Source organism: Clupea harengus, chromosome 13 (assembly GCF_900700415.2).
Source record: "Clupea harengus chromosome 13, Ch_v2.0.2, whole genome shotgun sequence".
NCBI classification, from domain to species: domain Eukaryota; kingdom Metazoa; phylum Chordata; class Actinopteri; order Clupeiformes; family Clupeidae; genus Clupea; species Clupea harengus.
In genome coordinates this window covers 5,374,709-5,393,973 of record NC_045164.1, presented here as the reverse complement: position 1 = coordinate 5,393,973, position 19,265 = coordinate 5,374,709, and the positions used below count along the sequence as shown (strand labels likewise).

General features: G+C 45.4%; 2 protein-coding genes across 4 annotated transcripts in view; both read right to left on the bottom strand.

The window, feature by feature from the left end:
• Positions 1 to 2,581: 2,581 nt before the first annotated feature.
• On the bottom strand, positions 2,582 to 8,884 carry npas4l (neuronal PAS domain protein 4 like). 2 transcript variants are annotated; one of them, XM_031579493.2, is made up of 9 exons: positions 8,270 to 8,633; positions 7,189 to 7,352; positions 6,799 to 6,941; positions 6,461 to 6,560; positions 6,054 to 6,285; positions 5,608 to 5,717; positions 5,347 to 5,482; positions 3,961 to 5,237; positions 2,582 to 3,680 (listed from the first exon to the last, which is right to left on the bottom strand). In XM_031579493.2, exons 1-9 carry the CDS (start codon positions 8,380 to 8,382, stop codon positions 3,652 to 3,654), a joined length of 2,304 nt encoding a protein of 767 aa, XP_031435353.1. In that variant the 5' UTR covers positions 8,383 to 8,633; the 3' UTR covers positions 2,582 to 3,651. The 2 variants fall into 2 exon arrangements, with proteins under 2 accessions (XP_031435353.1, XP_031435352.1); XM_031579492.2 differs by lacking the exon at positions 2,582 to 3,680 and adding an exon at positions 8,641 to 8,884 and having other exon boundaries at positions 3,737 to 5,237; positions 8,270 to 8,402.
• Positions 8,885 to 11,782: 2,898 nt separating this feature from the next.
• klhdc3 (kelch domain containing 3) overlaps positions 11,783 to 19,265 on the bottom strand; it is a 33,986-nt gene continuing 26,503 nt past the window's right edge. For both annotated transcript variants that reach the window (XM_012817037.3, XM_012817036.3), the window contains exons 9-11: positions 17,351 to 17,424; positions 16,042 to 16,120; positions 11,783 to 14,102 (exon numbers count right to left, since the gene is read on the bottom strand). In XM_012817037.3, coding sequence (XP_012672491.1) covers positions 14,036 to 14,102; positions 16,042 to 16,120; positions 17,351 to 17,424 — 220 coding nt within the window. In that variant the 3' untranslated portion in view covers positions 11,783 to 14,035. The remainder of the gene's footprint in view (positions 14,103 to 16,041; positions 16,121 to 17,350; positions 17,425 to 19,265) is intronic.

Genomic DNA, 19,265 nt, shown 5'->3' with positions numbered 1-19,265 from the left:
GGGACATGAGTCTGGGGGCTTGTCTTCATTCCAATGTGCTGTGGACGATACAGACCACTGAAAAGAGCATGACTAATTGTTGGTAAGACAGATGTCTGTGTGGAAGAGTGTGACTGAATAGCTAATATTCCTGTGTCGTTTATCCAGTCCAATACAGTGTTCCTGGACGGTGTATAACCAGCAGCCTGACTAGCGGGCTAATTAAGCATGGAGAAAGTGAAAGGTCAATTGTGACAGGTAAACATGATGAGCATGTCTTTAATTTTTAAACACTGGTTCTCCATCTTCTGTCCGCCTTTGACAAAACCCTCCTGAGCCATCCCTCATACTGCCACTCTCAATCGATTCCTTTTTCCATAGTTAACAGTGGAATGGAGCACTGTTGAAAAAAAAAAGAAAATGGCCCTTGACAGCCTCTCTCTCTCTCTCTCTCTCTCTCTCTCTCTCTCTCTCTCTCTCTTTCCCTCGCTCTCTGAGCCGCTCTGTCCTAAAGTCCTTGAAACATCGTCACCATCACCAGCACAGCACAGTAGGCCCGTGGCACTAAACCTAAGGTCTTGAGAGCCATTTAAAAAAATCAATACAGGCCCCCACTTAGAAGTTGGGAGGAGAAGCCATTACTGGTGCTGTCGCCACTTACTGTCCCTAGCCAGTGCACGTCCTCCCGTGAGAGTCCGGACCTCGGAAGACTACGGGGATGTGGTGTGGGACCTCAGCTGAATGCCAACTTGAATCAGCCACCTTGGGGGTCTGTGTTAGGCCTGTGTTGCAGGCCATGTTCTGTTAAACATCTAAATGGTGTGCTCGTGTTCAGACAGCTCCTGTGGCGCTGCTGTGGTACAGTGATAGATGAGAGCAGCCCCCCTCGCTGATAAAAGTTATCTGCTGGATCTCACACGCATGATGGATCGGAGTGCAACCATTTTGTGGTTGTGACGCGGGGATGAGGACCAGGCACTTCCGCTGAGATTTGCCAATCTACATCGCCATCTAGTGGTAAGTGTAGCACTCTCTTGACATTTTTCTTTTCTTTTTATTCGTCTTTCTTTCCTTCCTTCCTTCCTGTGGTTCAGTAATTCAATTTTACAATATTTTTACATTATTATTCCCATGGAGATGAAAATCTTTATATCATTAGATACAAATTACAGCAAATAAGAGCCACAATTATGGTTACAGCTTTGTAGAGCCCTATATGAATTGCAAAAAAAAAATTATGTTGTGTAGTCTCAGATATTGTGGTCATCTCTGAAACTCGTCTCTGGTCGGCCCTCATATCAAAGCTCATCCACTTCACCATTTTCAGTTCAAATGTTTTACACCCTTTTCCTCTTTTGCCCCCATTCCTTTTCTTTCACTCTTAGTTCAGGTAGTTATTCGTGTACCTTGTTCAGCCTGTTTTCTTTTCTCTCCTGTAGAATAACTGCATTGCAGTCCCACTACCACCACCAGGCCAAAGGTTTACCACAAATTCATTCTCTATCATGGTTTACTATTATATGCCCTTTGAACACCATGCTTTCTCTGCTCTGTCCACAGTCACATGCTGGTGTATAGAGCTGCATCAGCTCTTTCCTGCGCTTCTGTAGTAGACCCTAGTCCCTAAGGATGTTGTTCATGTCTCTCTGAGATTGTACTGTAGCCCTACCTCTGCACCTTATTGTTCAAGTATATCTGTGTTGTCTGTTCTCTCGTGGTGCTTAATCATGCACTGCATATTTATACATGCTATATGTGTTACTCTTGCAGTCGTACTGCTCTGCATACTGCCTCTGTGTGTGTGACAGATGTTGCGCAACCATATCAGGTACAGTATGTACTTCTGATTGTTGGGAAAGAGAACATTTCTCTTGCCCCCCTCTGCCTCAGGCTTGCTCCTGTGGGTTTTTGGCACCAATCTCTACAATGCAGTCTTAGGCTGTACTGATTGTTAAAGGCATTATCGAACAGTGGAAATGTACAGATTATTCTGTTTAAATGGATGGAACTGAAAACCTTAAATCATATGATTTGGTCTGGTTACTCAACATGCAACAGTACCTACTGCAGCTTCATTCCTCTGTTCATTATCTCTCTCTCCTTTTCCTTTTCCTCCTTTGGTCCACATCCAAGAGAAGACCTGAAAACATTAATTAAAAGACATCTAAGTGTACCAAAGGCAGGCTGCCTTATGAGACCACTGCTGGTTGTCTCCTTCCCACAATATCTGATCCCGTATTGTAGTAATTTATTTAGACACCCCCCCCCCCCCCCCCCCCCCCCCTCCACTGCCACATCTTCACAGGCTTTGATGTGGGCTGACAGCCTGTGGCGCCCCCTGGCTCAGCAGGGAAGGGAGCCCATCAGTGTTTGTGCGAGGCCAATTTGGCACTTCCAGCCACAGCCTCCAGCTGAAGATGGTCTCGGCTGGTGAAAGCGCTCTCGCTGACTGTCATCTTTGGGAGATGTAGAGTCAAACAGAGGAGCGTGTCGGTGGAGACTGTAGCGGGTGCTGACAGCTGCACTTTTCAACACTTATGTGTCACTAACACCATGTCTGTCTGGAGGGACATTCTGAGCAGTGGGTGCAGCATCACTGAGAGCTTATGAGAGCTCTGTACTATGTCTGCCAACCTAATGTGCACTTAGTATAGGTTAGTATAATGTACTTTTTCTATTAGTAGATATATATGGTTGCTGGTGTATTAGGGGGTTGTGCTTAGGGCTAAGACTAGGGCCATTAACATGGAAGAATTTGAATTTACAGATAATATTACTTGCATTACAAGAAGGATACTTAACATAAAGTTTGTCTGACTACTTTGTATGCAGAAGCTTTAATGTGTGCTTATTACAAGTAATCTAGCAGTGTTGAAATGTGAAATAATGTAGAAAAATAACATAAGAGCGGATATTATTTCATGGGGCATTTTATTAAGTCGTGTTTAGAAAAATAAAACAAAATTCTGAATGTCAAGAAATAGTATATTTCCCCAACCCCTTTGGTCACCATCATCAAAAATGGATTGTCTCTGTGCTCGGCGGTCGGTTTAAGAATTCACAGCTTTCACACATCGGAATGTAACATTTTCATCACATGAAGAATATTTCACTTTAGGACAACATCGCAAGCACATTCATTTCACAATAAATACACACCAATACAAAAACACATCTTCAGTGAATATAGTACCATTACTCTGAGGTAGTTATCGTACTTATTTTGTGTCTTACTAACTCGGGGAGAAAATGAAACAAGGCTGTTCTCACCAGATGCTTTATAGACAGCACGAGTACCTTTACATGTAGTAATTGCTCAACTGTTACTAGTGGTTATTCAAGTTTGAAAACAACAATGGTTAGTGTCACATAGCAGTACCGTACTTCCAAGGGAAGAAACAGAACACAGACACACTATTTACATAAGAGTTATCAACAACATGAGCAAACTTATGGTACTGAAGTATTGAGTTTCCTTCACTTAGTGACAGGACAGTTTATTAAAGGCTAACTTCTTTGTTTAGGAAATCAGTTCTGTTTTTTTAGAAGAAGAGCATTATGTGATATGGTACGCCCAATGAAAGAAGTCGGGATATTTAGTCAAGTGACAAAGCCTTTAGATGCCATGGCAATATGCCATACGAGGGGTAGTACTGTAAGTCAGAGACACAGTCAGTACATGGATTCTTCAGCAAGCCCATCTGCAATCATGGAGAGATAAAGAGAAGAAATTAAGACACTGGGAACAACATGTGCTCATTTGACTTATTAAACTGTAATAGCTATAATTGAGTATCATGCAATATCACTAAATCTTAAGAGGCTGTGCAGGGAATGAGACTAATTAACTATTTCTCAAAAGGATTCATGAATTTTGCACAGGAGGGTACACATGAATGTATATTCAAGCTCATGAAAGACTGTTTTTAAAGGGACTCTCTTGTGCAGTGTAAGAGTAGTGTATTTGGTAGCCGTGGTTACCTTGTGGAATGCTGCAGTGGGCATACTGGTTGAGTTGATGCAACCCAGTGTTTTGGTCCCGGCATTCTGACCTCAGGATGAGTGGATCAGAAGTCGTGTTGGCGGAGTCAAACTCGTCCATGGGGAGACAGTCCACCAGAGCGGCCAGAGACAGGTCCTGCGACTGGGCCAGGGTGCGCCTGCTAAACTGGGAGACCTCTGGCTGCACCCAGCCCTCAACTTTCCCAAACACCCCATCCAGGTCCTTAAGGATGCAGTCGATTGTGCCCTCGTCCAGCACAGGCTCTGAGCCAGCGCTGGGTAGGTAATGGGGGAGAGCGTGCTGGGGCCAGGCCAGCGGGGGCTCCTGATGCTGGGGAGAGGCGTTCCCAGGGGCCAGGGCCTGAGAGCAGTAGGCGTTGAAGCTGCTGGCCAGTGAGGAGATCTGGTGAGCCAGTAGGCTGATCTCCACCTGCTCGTGCTTGAGCCCACGCTCGCTGTAGTGGAACTGCATGTGGACACCTGGGGGGGCCTCTGGGGTCAGAGGGGGGGCTTGGTGCGATGCCGGTGGCAGCACCTGGGAAGGCTCAGACGCCCCCATATCCAGAGGAGCCACAGGCAGCAAGCTGAAGTCCTCCGGATGGAGGATACACTCAGCCTGGCTCTCGTAGACCTCCAACAGAGGCTGGTAGTCAGGGACAAGACACGAGTCGCCCGCGCAGTCCGGGAAACCGTACACGGGATGCGGACCAGACGAGGTAGGGGTGGACACCACATTAAAGGAGCCGGAGTGAAAAGCCTCGCTGTGGAAGCTCTGGGGCGCTGGAGTCGGGGCAAAAGTGCCCGAAGGCTCTGGATCCACCATGCTGCTGCTGGGGGGGCTATAATGGGGTGACCCACTAGGGGGCGACAGTAACCCTTCTGTAAAGTTGTACTGCTCGTCCAAGAAGTAGTCTGGGTTGGGCTCCTCCTGCATGGGGGGAGACTGAGAGGAGGCCGGGCTGTAAGGAGGGCTGGAGAACACTGTGGTACCATGTCCCAGGTGCACAGAGAGGCTGTCTTGGTTGCCAAGGTGATGGTCGCACATGACAACATTCATGCTGGGCTCTGGTAGCCGAGTCTTTTTTCTCGATTCTTCAACCAGCTGGCCAGAGTTCCGCCGTCTTTTTGGGGACCTGTTTGTGCAGCCCTCGGGGCTCAAAGGCATCTGGGAAGCTGGAGGACTGCTGAATGACTTCATGGGCACTCTTAAGGCATTATTGTGGATGTTTTGCTTGAGAAAGATGGCCTCTGTTTCACTGCAAAATCAGTCGATGCCACATTAGTACCAATTAATCAGACACACTGCATGTATCATAATGTTTTACGAAAGACAAAAATCTTTTTGAAAATGGGAAGAAACTCTACCTGATGATGTAGTTTGTGCATGCAATTTCATCTTTCCCAGCATACTTGACAGCACAGATGTAAAGCCAAGTCCATGAAAGGTCCTTACACTGCAGCCTCAACACCATCTCCACCTGTGGTTCGTCCATTAGCTCAACTGTGTGAAGAGAACAGTGGATTTGTTTAATTTCACTTTTGGAAAACCCTACATCCCATAAAAATAACAATGGGCTTTCACATTTCAGACATTTCAAAAACACTGATCTGAGATCTGTGACTTACTCATGCTTTTGTGTGCACAGGCAGCAATGGACAGGTCCTCAGGATGGATCAGGCTGTACCATGACTGACCAGCCAACTCCTCTGAAGTGTGGCCCGTTTGGAAAAACACACTGTGGGTTAAACAAAGATTTATGAGTTATTCTGTGTCCCAGGGACTGGCATGATGTGGTCCCATATGGCTTTGCACTCTTATTTGTGCACTTGAGAAGGATAATAGGCAAGCTCTTTGTCTTCAACAACCAAAACCAATCTAGATCAAATTCACCAGATGAAAATAATTCAAAATCTGGAATCGACTTACATTAAAACCCTACCATTACCAAACATTTTTGTAAAAAAGCAAAACATGAAAGCTATATTTTTCTTACATTCTATTTAAAATTCAAGATGCTGTACAGTGCATACAGATTTCTGCGTGTGTCATGTTGACAGCTTCTGTGACTCACCTGCGGGGGGCGTGCTTGAACGACATGTCTGGCCTGTGGAGGGTTTGGAAGCGGGGGCTGTGGCACGGGAGGTTGGCCTCATGTAGCCGGTTCACCGTGGGCGTGCACAAGGCCACAAACAGGGAGGATTGTGGGCCGGCCTGGAAACGTCCTCGCACCGAGAGAGTGCAGTGGCTGCCGTGCTGGAGCCGGAATGCCTTGGAAGTGTGCATCTGACACACAAAGGATACGTCTGGGAAGAGCCGAAGGAAATGTGGCATTGTGAATTTTTTGGATAAAAAGTAACAAAAAAGTCACTGTTGACAAACTGACAAGCCGTGTGTGTGTGTGTGTGTGTGTGTGTGTGTGTGTGTGTGTGTGTGTGTGTGTGTGTGTGTGACAGTGTGTGTGTCCACTGTTATACATACCTCTCAATGGACAGGTATCTGTCTCTAAATTTTCCCTGACAAGGTCCTCACAGGAACTGTCAATCATGTCGTAGAATGTGTCTCCTTGAAGAATGTCAACCTGCAGAATGAAATGATCAGCATCAGTACCCAAAAATACTCCTTTGTTTCATATTAACAGTGACAGACTCAGGTGTCAAACATGATAATTCTAACATGGAGATCAGTGTCGAATAGACACTAAGTGATAGACATTGTAAGTAAAGCTGAATTTCCCTAGAGTGAACCAGATGTTGGTGTGAATTATAGATGACTAGATTTTATATATATATAGACGACTATGTAAATAAGGACCTTACCATGGAGAGACCCAAGTAGTCTGACACATTTTCAGACACGTACACCATCTTCCCTTCTCTGGTCATGACCAAGATAAAGCCAGGGAGGGCTTGCAGAAAATCACAGGGAAGGAAGGAGTCGGCCTGTCTTGCCTCTGATCGAACTTCACAAGAGAGGAGAAACCAGAACATATCTCAGTCAGATGATTCATGCGCACAAAGACACAGAGGAACAGCTAATGCTTTAAACATGTCTGAACATAAAGACAGGCGACATATATGGACTGTCAGGGTTTACATTTAAATGTACTCAATCAGTACATTTTCAATATGTGTGCTTCCTGGATGTGGGAGCCAGGACTGTTAGCTCCATGTTCTACTAACTGAGTGACAGGAAAACTTTCCCCTCACCTTTGTAGAGGACGGACTTCCTGATGTAGGTGCAGATGACGGACATGGAGTGGAGGTATGAGAGCCGTTCCTGGTCCTCTTGTGGGATGGGCAGTAAGGTACGCATGTTCCGGATCTCTCCGTTCATCTGATCCCGCCGGGCTTTGGAGGCCCCCTTAGTGGACCTGTGGGTAACACTTCCAGAGTCAGAACTGGGCAGTACTTTCCCTTTAACCTGCAGTTTCTTCAGCCTCTTTAGACAAGCAGGTTGGTTCAATATTCCTGTCACTGTCAGATCGCTAATGAAAGTAGCCATGCCTTTTAAGACAACTCTCTCTGTTCTGGGAAGTCCTTCACACCACTTGATAACACACTTCCAAAAGAGGTAGGGGACGAGAAAAAAAAATCATAAACTTTTGCTCGAAGAGTAAACCCTAGACGTAAAAGTCTTGTTGTCACGGAAACAGTTCACACAAGGAAGAGGACATTTAAAGCTCTCAGTTTTGTTGTGAGAGATGGCCTCTGTCTAAGAGAGAGAGCGAGAGAGAGACACACAGGCTTTATAGCAGCTGAAAGTGTGGGTGTCATACACATCACTGGCACTGGACGAATTAAACCTCTCCATTGCCATATCAAGAGGGGAGCCCTTGACGAAGCACTCAGCGTCACTGGCGCAAGCAGTGATACTACAAATGACAGATGTCTCTTTCACTCTCTTTCTGTGGTTTTATCCAATTATGAACAGGGGAGGAGCCAATCACAATGTCTGCCTTTTAAAATAAATAGCTGGAGACTTTTATGGTATGAAGAAAACTCACAGAAGAGGCAATTCAACAGATTTAAATTTGAAATTTTCATGATGAAAGGCCATCATGCCCTCGTTTACCTTACACCTTGTTTACTTTACACACTTCATTAATTGGTCTTAACTCTGAATTCAAAAAGCAACAGTTGAAATTACAATGAGAGTCCTTCAAGGAAAACAGAAAAGTCCACTTACTAAGATCAGATAAAAACGCAGGCATAAAGAAATAAGGGAGACTTAAGATAACCGCGAGAGAGCGCCATCATGCCCAAGAGAGGAAAAATCGTTGGCACTCACCTAAATCTTCTGCAGAATTTCTGACAGATAGTCTCCGTGCGATGGGGAGAACTTGAGAAGGAGCCTCGTCTTGCGCTTTCAGAACTTTTGCAAGATTCACAATAGACTGTCATCGTGGTGTTTGTTAGACCGCCTAAGTAAGAAAAATAAAAAAAAATATCCACTTAATACTTCTGAGCTATCACTATTTACCACAGCCTAAAAAGAGGAATAGCAGAAAAGTAAATGTAAACTATTAGAAAATAAATTACCATTAACAATATGACTGATTGTGATCGGATTAAATTAGACGTGGCCTATTAGATCGAAAAGCAACATTTCCTACATAAAGTTACACATTTCTAAATAAACGTAGCCTAAGGTATCTGTACCTTTGCCTCAGGGCTGCCTTGCGGCTTGTATGCCTGGCCTCCGTCTTCACCGTCCTTTTATAGCCTAACTGAGGATTTAACCCGATACCCTTGTTTTAAAACCAAAAAAAAAAACGGCAATGCTACTAGCTGTGACGCAATGACAACTGGGGAGATATTTTTAGGTTACGTCCATTCTAAAAATAACACCAGTCACACTGCCCCCAAGCGGAGAAGTGGGCAGGCACAACACAATACAAAACGATGCCACAAGACAAACAGATGGAGATGTGAATTAGCCTACATTTCCCCTCTTTTCTCTGGCGAAGTAAACTGACATACTTGACCCATAATATTGATTGATTTTCCGTCTGTGTGTATTGTGGCAATGCCAATGCGTTCTTTTGCTATTTGTGTTGTGTGGGCGGGTGTGTGTGTGTGTGTGTGTGTGTGAGAGAGAGAGAGAGAGAGAGAGGATTTGTTTTTCACATCAGGGAAAGGAACATTGAAATACCACTATTATTTTAGTACTTAATCTTGTCAGTCATTTGGGCTATGGGTCAAGAAGTGCTACTGTACAAGTTACATGTTGCCCCCTGCCCCCCTCCCTCCTGTCTCCTAGTGAGTTTGAGTTTGAGTTTAATTGTCATTCTATCGTCCACATAGCAATAGCAACAAACTAACGATAATGTTTGTGGATGGGCTTGCACAGAATTAATGTATTATTACTTCATGCATATACAGTGTGTGCACACGCTCATAGATAGATGATTATTATCTCAGATAGACATCTATGCATCTCCTTATCTGTCTCACTCACTCGCTCTCTCTCTCAAACACATACATACACACTCACTCTCTCTCTCTCTCACACACACACACACACACACACACACACACACACACACACACACACACACACACACACACACACACACACACACACACACACACACACACACACACACACACACAAGCACAATCAATGGGTATAACCACTGTACTCAAAGGGATAGGTCAATGTTTTCCTTACAGCGAAACATTTCATATTGAGCAAGATGTGCTGAAGCAATGAGGGCAGGGGAGTCTCATTATTTTTCATAAATATCTGAAAAACCACTTTACTCGCATGTCCAACCACCCATCCCATGCACTTAAAAACATTGCCTGGACTACAAATCTGTAGATGGATGTTGAGGAGCCAGGGCAGTTGGTTATGATAATAAAAGGGAAGAATTAGGAAGCAATTGGTCCAGTGTGTCTACTTGGCCTTCATAAATATGTGGGGTGGTTGTGGTGTGTGTGTGTGCGTGTTGGGGGGGTACTGACCCCTGGTTCCTGGGGCCAGACAGGGCCCCCAGAGCGCCATGGCTTCCTGTGTACAGCGAAGCGGCCCCTGGCGGGACTGGGTGTCTCGGGTGCGAGCGGAGGGAGCTGACCTGCCGTCTGTGGGCTGCACTTAACACTACAGATAACCACAGCTTTATAGCTGCAGCCTGGTGACAGACACAGGCAAACTGCCAGAGGGGGGAGGGGGAGAAGGAGAGAGAGGAGCCTTCATTGAGAAAAAGTAATTTTTCAGAGTAAAATGTTATTAAGGGCAAATTATAGAGGAATCATAGTGACAACTACTGAAGAAATACAACTACTGAAGAACATAAGACATAGCGGTCAATTTATAGCATTCATTTAAGTGGAGCATTCAAGAGGTCTTCTTTAGATTATACTCACAACTTTTTCACTGAGCAGTGTCTGTATTACATAGTTTATCGCAACCAACTGAAAAATGTATTGTGCGTGGGTCCATCCAAGACCATCTAAAAGAACAGGTTCACATAGGTCAAAGAGGATAGAGAGCGGGGGAGCTTAGGCCACTCCAAGATTAGCTTTTTGTTACTTTTAACAGAGTCTTTAATCTACTCAGAAAAAGCCAATGAGTGGATACATAAAGCAGTAGAAACTCACCCTGTAATGTTTTCAAACTACAATTTGTGAGAAGTTTTTGAAGATAAGATAAAATCATTGAGGGCCTTCAAGGGAGATCAATCACAGAGCACTCCTCAACACGACCTAAAGGTTGGCAGAGCTGAACAGGCTACCCAGCAGGGCACATTCACTCGAGCCCGCCTGTTTTCCATCTGTTTATTCCATCTTTCATTTACCATAACAAGTTGTTCAAATTTCCTGAAAAGTCTTTTTAAAGATAATAGTCTATTTGACATTTAGCCATATGCCTTCTTCAAGGGATCATGTTTTTTGTCACACCGCACTTAACACACAAGAAGTGCTTTCTGGTAACTGACTCAATGTGCAAGAGACAGTGTGCCTCATGCGAAGGAGACCGATTGCCAGGGATATTGCCCTGCAGTCCCCGAGGAAGAGAAATGAACTGAACACCCATCTCTATAAAATGTTATTGGACTGTCATCAGCCAAGGCCATCAGGCTGCCATGAGTGCAGACACCCTGGGTGGGGGTCATCAATCAAAATCCATCCATTTGCTTAACATAATACCCATCCAGGATGGTTTTGACTCTGGGCAGTCTCGTAGAGGGAATTGCAGGTCATAACAATCCCAAGCCCATTGACACGACATGGGTCCTAATCCTCTATTTAGGTCTGGAGGGGCCTTCTTCAGCAAGTTTCCCCGGGGAGGGATAATTGAGCTCGCTCTCTCCGCACCCTCTTGTTAATGAGGGAACCCCAGTGCCATTAGATGCCAGGAGAGGCTCATGGGGGAAAGAGTAGGGCCTTGCACAGATGGAGTCCGTCACTGTGCAGCCACAACGCGCCAGCACTTGACCTTTGGCGGTCTCAGACTGACCATAGCATGACCAAGGTCACTGACAGGGAGAGTGGGCACGAGCAGGGCTAATCACCAGGACTTTTGAGTTGAGGGGTAAAGTAAGGTGTAGGTGTGTAAACTGATAGTGGAGCCCAGATACTATACTCTTCTACAGCGTCAACAGCACAATTAGTGTTGCATGTGTGCAGGAATGCTGTATTGATAGCACTTTCATGGATATTGAGACTGCAGTGCAAGTAGATAAAATGACATTTAAATGATGCACTCTGGCTGAATGGTCACCTATTAAGCATTTCTGACGTATAACATAAACAAACATGTATGAAAATTGAGAAATGAAACACACACAAACTCAGCTGCAATTTTAAAACTTTATTACTGTTATTTTTATTGTCATCCAATATATATATAGATATATAGAAAACAAATTAAAAAAGAAATACACACCAAAATGTAAATATCAAAGAGGAATTCTTTATGGTGAGCAATCATTTCATCTGATATTAACAAAAATGCACTGATCCATCTATCCTGTTACTGAAATATATATTTTTTTTATTTTCTTAATTTTTTAAATGAATGTAGTCACCCCGCATTTCCATGTTGATCAAATAAAATTACCTGAAGACATCATGACAAACACAAATCCAGCACTTGAACCTCTTTCAATTTGTCGTCTTTTGAAGTTTCACAGAGGAGAACTGAATTGCCTACTGAGACTGGGATGTGTAACCATGGCCAACACCTGCAGGAAATGCTCTGGGCCCCGTCATCACACAGATAAAGCCACTCTGGAGCCATCACCTCACTCGCCCAGGGACAACGCAACTGAACAGACTGCGCACACAAACACACAGCTTTAACCTGGCGATGTACTACCGATGCTGTGTTTGTCTGTTTGCATGTGCGGCCCTTGCATCAACGTGTATGTGTGTTGGTGTGTAAAGCAAGTATGGATTCGATCCCTCTGTTAAAGCCCTCACGTGTTTGCGGTCTCATGCAGCTAATATGCAGCAGGATGAATATGTGTGTTTGGCTTTACTCTCCTGGAACAGCCGCACTCTTCTGGGAGCCCTGGCCAATCAGCGTTGGCCACTATTTGTCCGTCACATGCCCTTCGCTGTGGCAGATCCAACGCCTAATCTACCTGTGCAGGTCATGATGACTACATATGGCCTTTTTCTGTTTGGCACCAGTGAGTACACCGCCACTGGACTGCACTGCTTAGAGTATATGTTGAAACCCTAGAGACTACACTTAGTTATTTGTCCATAACAGCCGTTGAAAAGCAGGTGGGTCACTGAGTTCATATAGGAGGTCTGGAGTGACAGCAGTCCTGGGGGGAAGTAACAGACTCAATGGAATTGATTAATATGTCGTGTTCAAGGCATCCATACGAGCCTGTTTAGCTCTTTCACTCAAATACATCTGATGATAACTCTCCAAATATGCATGGAACCTTGTCTGTTTACAAATAAAGGGGTTGGCTTGCTTAATCAACATTTCAGCACTTGCTCGCTTCTTAGTTGTGTTGATTTAAGTGGTCCGAAATGATTGATTTCCATGACCTGACATATGTCCTGCGAAAGGTCGACCATGAGGGATATTGTAGTGTCCTGGCTTGAGACATGGCGCAATTCATTCAAGGCACTCACGGCCACTCAGTCGTGTTGAACAGCAATTCACAGATTCAAATCCCTCATTATCTCAAAGAAGGGTGCGGGGGAGGGGGGGCGTCAATAGATCTGCTCATAAGGCTGATAAAACCAATGCATTGCAAGTTCGTCATGTCTTCCAAGTCCATTATATGCCTTGTTATGTACCTTGAATGTTTGTTAAACTCAAGGTGTGTTTAAGGTGAGAGGCTGTCCAAATTCTGAAGAGAGACTGATTAGTTCAATTTCACGACTGTACTTGACAAATTTGCCCTCGTGATCACAGGCACTGTAGCCAGAATCTCACAAACTATTACAGAGTCAGCGTCCATTTTCCAGAACCTGATTTAAAAACTTTTGTAGCAACACCAGCGGTTCTGCCAGAGATGCTGACCTCTCCAAGGAGGACTGACCACTGGTTTGGGGTTCTGGGGGGAATGAAGAGGAGTTTGAGTTGCACCAGCAGTACACGGAGCAGTTGAACAGTTGTTGAACAGTCTCCTCCGTGTACAGAGAGGAAATTAGGGGGAAGATGAGAGGGAGAGACCAAAATACCAGATCCTTCAGAAAAACAAAACATAATCTTCAAGAATTCTATTGTGAGAGAACAATGCAAACACTGAATACTGTTTAAGAGGTGTTTGTAGTGTTGAGAAGTTTTTTTCTGCCCTTGATGAGAAGACTGTCTGTTGTCCAACTTCAATATGTCAGGTCCTCAAAAAAATGGAGAGGCATCTTTCATTGGCAACCCCCCAAAAAACTGCAGCGAAACCAGTCATGAGATAAAAAAAAAGACGTCACTGAATCAGAACTAGACTCTTTCAGAGCAGGAAGAGGGAAAACAGCCCTCAAATCCAGATCCACACTGTACAACAGAGGCCAAGAACTCCTTGTGAGGCTGTAGTCGAGGACCAGGTTCCTGAACGTGAGCGGCTGTGGTGGCCAGAGACCTTCCTCAGCCATGAGAGGAGAAGATGGGTCGGCTTATGTTACTGTTGGTAGTCATGGCATTGAGCTCCCACCTGGGAGGGGAGAAAGACAGAGAAAGAAAGAGAGAAAAGGCAAGAGAGGGAGAGCGAGACAGAGAGAGAGTCAGTAGGAGATAGGGGCGGCGGTGGTTGGCGGTTACGTTTAGCATGCGTCAAAACACAATGCAACAACAGAATGGTTCACTTCACACCAACACCTGATCGACCCAGAGCGTTTCGTTCAGAGGTGTTTGTTGTGTCAAGCTCAGTTAATCGATAAAAACATCCAGAGCTAAAGCAGCACATGGAAATGCCTAGTCATAACAGGAGATCATAGGTGTCATAATGCAGACACGTATCCACTTTGAGCTAACCTAACCATCCCAATGAAACTTACATGTAGTTAAATTAAGTTTTAATATAATATAAACCAGACACAATGTAGCTTCAGTGCATGGCAAGCCTGTGCTGAACACCTTGCAGTTACACAGCTGCACTCCAAGCCTTTACAACTGCTCTTCAAAAGACACACAAACACAGTGAGTGAGTCTGGGGGTGATCCTGGGGGGTTTGTAAGGGTGGGGTGGGGTGGGGGGGGTTGTAAGGGAGATGAGGGGAGCAGTAAGGGGTGCTCAAGACGCTCCTGATGGCCAGTGGCCGGGACGGCTCAGGGGAACAGATAAGAGCCTCACGGGCCCTCGTTTTGATTTTTTGGGACCATTAGACCCCGTGTCTCCTCTACAGACAGCAATGAAAATGATGCCTATCAGGAGGGCCTACAGCAGACCATCAGTCTCAATGAGACACAGCCATGGATTGAATCTTTTATTGAGACTGATGCTAACTTGTACACATGCACACACCCCCCCCCCCCCCACACACACACATCCACACTGCAACAAACGTGGTCAGTGATGTCCGCTTTCACTCAATGTCTCTCTCACTCACATACACATTTTTGCTTGTCACACAAGCTGCACACATAGACATCAGTGTATTTTGCATACATTTATTGCATACATAATACACTCATTTACTGTGTTCAAATAATTGGGTGACCACTTGTTGATTTGGGGCATTTATCATCTAGTGAGTGTTGATTGTGGTGTTATTTTAATTTAGCAACAAGTCTGCCCTCCCTCCCTCCCTCCAACACACACACTCTCACACACACACACACACACACACACAATGTAACCTGATCAGCAGAAGCAGACTGTGCTGACGAGGCCAAGAGCTGACCTGATGAGAGGTCAGGGGTTGAGGTTCAGATTGTTATCTCTAGCTCTGGTTTCACACTCACTCCCTGCCACTCTGCCTGTGTGCGTGTCTGTGTGTGTGTCTGTGTGTGTGCCTGTGTGTGCGTGTGTGTGTGTGTGTGTGTCTGTGTGTGTGAGAGAGAGAGTGTGTGAGTGTATCTGTGTTCACGCACGCGTTAGGGAGGTCAGTGCCCTCTTCAGCGTGTTAAAGGACCCTTCTAGAGAGCCCAGAAGAGTCCACAGGTGCCCTCTGACCCCTGTCTTGAGGCCTCTTAGTATGAGGAGTGTGACTGACATAGGGCTGATGTGAAGATCTATGTGTGTGTGTGTGTGTGAGGTGGCTTGGCTCCTATCCATTTACACTACCAAACAATACATCCATCCCACAGACACACACACTGATCTGTCAATATGAAGTATATGACCAGTAAAAGTGCTAAGTGGAGCTTGAACCAAGGCTGAAATGGAACCAGACATAATCAGAGGCTGCTTATTTTCTATCAAATACCAAGCAGACTAAACCCAAAAGGGGTAGTCACATGATTTTGCCTGAACCGGTCCCCAAATCTGATTGCAAATTGGAGATCTGAGAGTAATACTCCAGTCACCTGGTATAGCGACAGTAGGAGCGGTCATGAGACCTTTAGTTAACATAATTTGGCCAATTTGTTATTTTATTTAATTTTATTTTGATAAACACAAGGACAAGATTGTCAAGAAAAAGATGTGCTCACCTTATATCATGTGGGAGTCCTGACTGCTCCAGACGATACTGTATAACAGCTAGTTTGCATAAGGTCTTCAAATTAGGATCTGTAAGGGAAAGAAGCAGTCACAAAAACAAACAGTCTGATAAGGCATGTACAACACCAATTGCCATGTTCGAACAGGACCATCCACATGATTCTTTAGAAAATACATTTCAATGCTTTCATTTGGTTCAGAGTAGCACAAATGAATAGCTTTTATAAGTCTCCATAGTCCAGCTAACACTTTTCTCAAGATTATAATAAACCTTTTTTCCTCATAGCATTGGACCCTGCAAGTTCAATGCAGCATTTCTTTCCCCACTATAGTGTAACTAGCCTACACAGTTATGGCTGAAGGGCCTTTGTTTCTAAGTGGATCTGACCTATATCAGTGCCAGGATCTGTAAATGTATGTAACAATTAAGTTAATTTAACAGAAGACCCTTCACTTAAAATGGTGAGTGCTTTCTCTGAAAAGTTTCCCTCATGGACCCTACATTAGTCTATGGACCCTACATTAGACTATGGACCCTACATTAGTCTATGGACCCTACATTAGACTATGGACCCTACATTGGACCCTACATTAGACTATGTCAAGCCTGGATCTGCACAGCCATGCCCACTTGAAGAAAACAGCAACAAGCCTGAGGGCTGAAAACGGCTTCTCCGACACCACCTGCTGCCCCCATATGCTCCTCGCTGGCACCCGGCGAGGACAGGCCTAGCACATCAGCCTCACATGGGCCCTGGCAGCCGCCCGCCGTTGGTGGCTAGAGTGAGTTCTGCCAGTCCTCACGTTTCCCCCCCCCCCCCCCCCCATGTTTTATTTTCCACTCGCTTCTCCCGTGGCGCGGAAAGCCGTGCCCATGCGCCAAACAGGAAGTGGCTGGCTTTATTTGGTGCCTACCGGCTCAGGCCGGATGTGCCCACTGCGCTCCTGTGCCTTTGTGAGAGACTGGGGTGGACGGGGCAGCGCAAGGGCATCGCGCCCTGGGAGCTGGCACGCTAGCGACAGCCACCCAGCTAAGAGCTTGGGAATGATGTCATGTAACACAGACACACAATCATCCAGGCATTGGGGGGAGGCAGAAATTAGCTCTGAGGTCTGGAACAGGTTTGGATGTAGGCAGACTTTTTCCTGTCAAATCTTTGCTCCATTCATGAATGCATCTACAACTCCCTCTGAAGAATGTGCGAATGCGCTTTCCAGAAGGCATGCTCCTTCTTCCAATCTGTGCATGACACTCGAGATGTGTGTGTGTGTGTGTGTGTGTAGGGGGTAGATACTCACTGAAGTCTAAGATGTAAAGATCAGAGTGATCCATGAGGTTGAATTCATCACCCATTCCCTGTTCTGGGCAGGGGCTAGAGAGAGAGAGAGAGAGAGAGAGAGAGAGAGAGAGCAGAGAGAGGACACAAAACCAGTCAGGACACAAGACATCCAGAAAATAAACATCAAAACACAACAACGTTACAGGTAAAGCAGCTTCCATGAGCTGGATGCTGCTCTCCGTCTCTGATTGATGCGTTAAGACTGTGTGATCAGTGAACCAAAGCTAAGAGATAGGGAGGAGAAGCGGAAACATTTTAACATGTGTGTGTGTGTATGTGTGTGTGTGTGTGTGTGTGTGTATGTGTATGTGTGTGTGTGTGTGAGTGTGTGTGCGCTCAAGTATGGGTGCCGAGGCCCAGGATGTGGTGGAAGGCAGGGCGGGGAAGACTGGCCTGGGGATGGCCTCGGACACAGGATGTGAGCAGTCTTCACTCACACTCCTTACTTCCTGCTTGCCCTCTAATCCCAGCCATACAGGAAAGCAGGAAAAGCTGAAGGACTGACATTAATGTTTGAGTAACTAGAGAAGTTCCTGCCAATATATTCTGGTCAGACGCCACCCCAAAGCTTGAAGAGCTTTATAACATTTCAATCCCGGTGGCACAGTTGTGTGTGGTGACTGTTAATCCCGGAGTAGATAGTTGGCTATTTAGATTTAAATGCACAAATAAGACAGACCGGAGTCTCTCTATTACTATCTATCACACACTTTCACTGCATGGTCGTTTTTCTAGGTGTTGCCCAACACCAAGCTGTCTCCAGCATCCTGTAAGAGAATCCTCTCTGTTTCCGTGTCTTTCAACCTAAAGCCCCATGGATAGTTATTCATCACTTGAATACCCCCCCCCCCCCCCCCCATGGACACACAAGAAAGTTGTTCAAATGGGGGCTCCGTATTAACTGCTCCTTATCAGGGCCAGGCACTTGTTAGTGGCACAGGAAATGGACGGGTCCGGCGTGGCAGCAGACTGGCTAGGCTGATAGAACCCCCCTACAGCACCCCCACAGGCCCTATCACCACACATCTGTTTCCTGTGCCCCCCACACAGCCGGCCAGACACCTGCGCTATGGCTAAGATGCTACATCATCAGCCCAGCTTGCCTCTCCTTGGTTATATAAGCTATGAAGGAGTAGACCTGAACGTTCCCTCATAATGACTGCAAGTAACCTTTGAAAGTCTCTCGGAGTGAAACGTCACTCACTGAAGCGGGAGCCACCTGTGGGGCTTGGGTGTGTCCTCCTTTCATTCCTCCATAAAATGATGAAAGTGGAGTTGCAGCGAAGTGCACTGCTTTTGCATTCACAGGGGGAATCACACAGCTCTGTACGCCTGGTCATTACTCAGCGGATGATGTGTCACAAGATGCCGTCACAACGGCAAGCTGATTAAAGAAAGCCACTTATGTCAGACCAAATCTTGATATGCAGAAACTTCTTTCCTTGCCTCCTCAGATATATTATACACTTACTTTTGCTAAATTGAGGGGGAAGCCAATCCAGTAACCAAGGCAAACCAAACCGGCCTTTCAGACTGATCAACAAGAATGCAGATTATTAAACAGAAAAGGAAATGAGGAATGCATATTACATAGGACAGTGAGTCAGTGACCTCATTAGAATTCACCTACATTTTAGTTCTATCTCAATCAGTCATGCCAGCAGGCTACATTTTACAGACTTTTTCAACATACCTTGCACTCATGCACTTTCTCTGCCTCTCTCCAAGAGCTCCCTTTTCCCTTTGTGATTGAGGCATGAGAACCACAGACTCAGCTTTTTCAAAATAAAAGCTACAGTTCCTAAAGTCATTAAAGTTCTGAAGGGACACAAACATTCCATGACCCATTCTGAATGATTCTGTGACCCACCAGT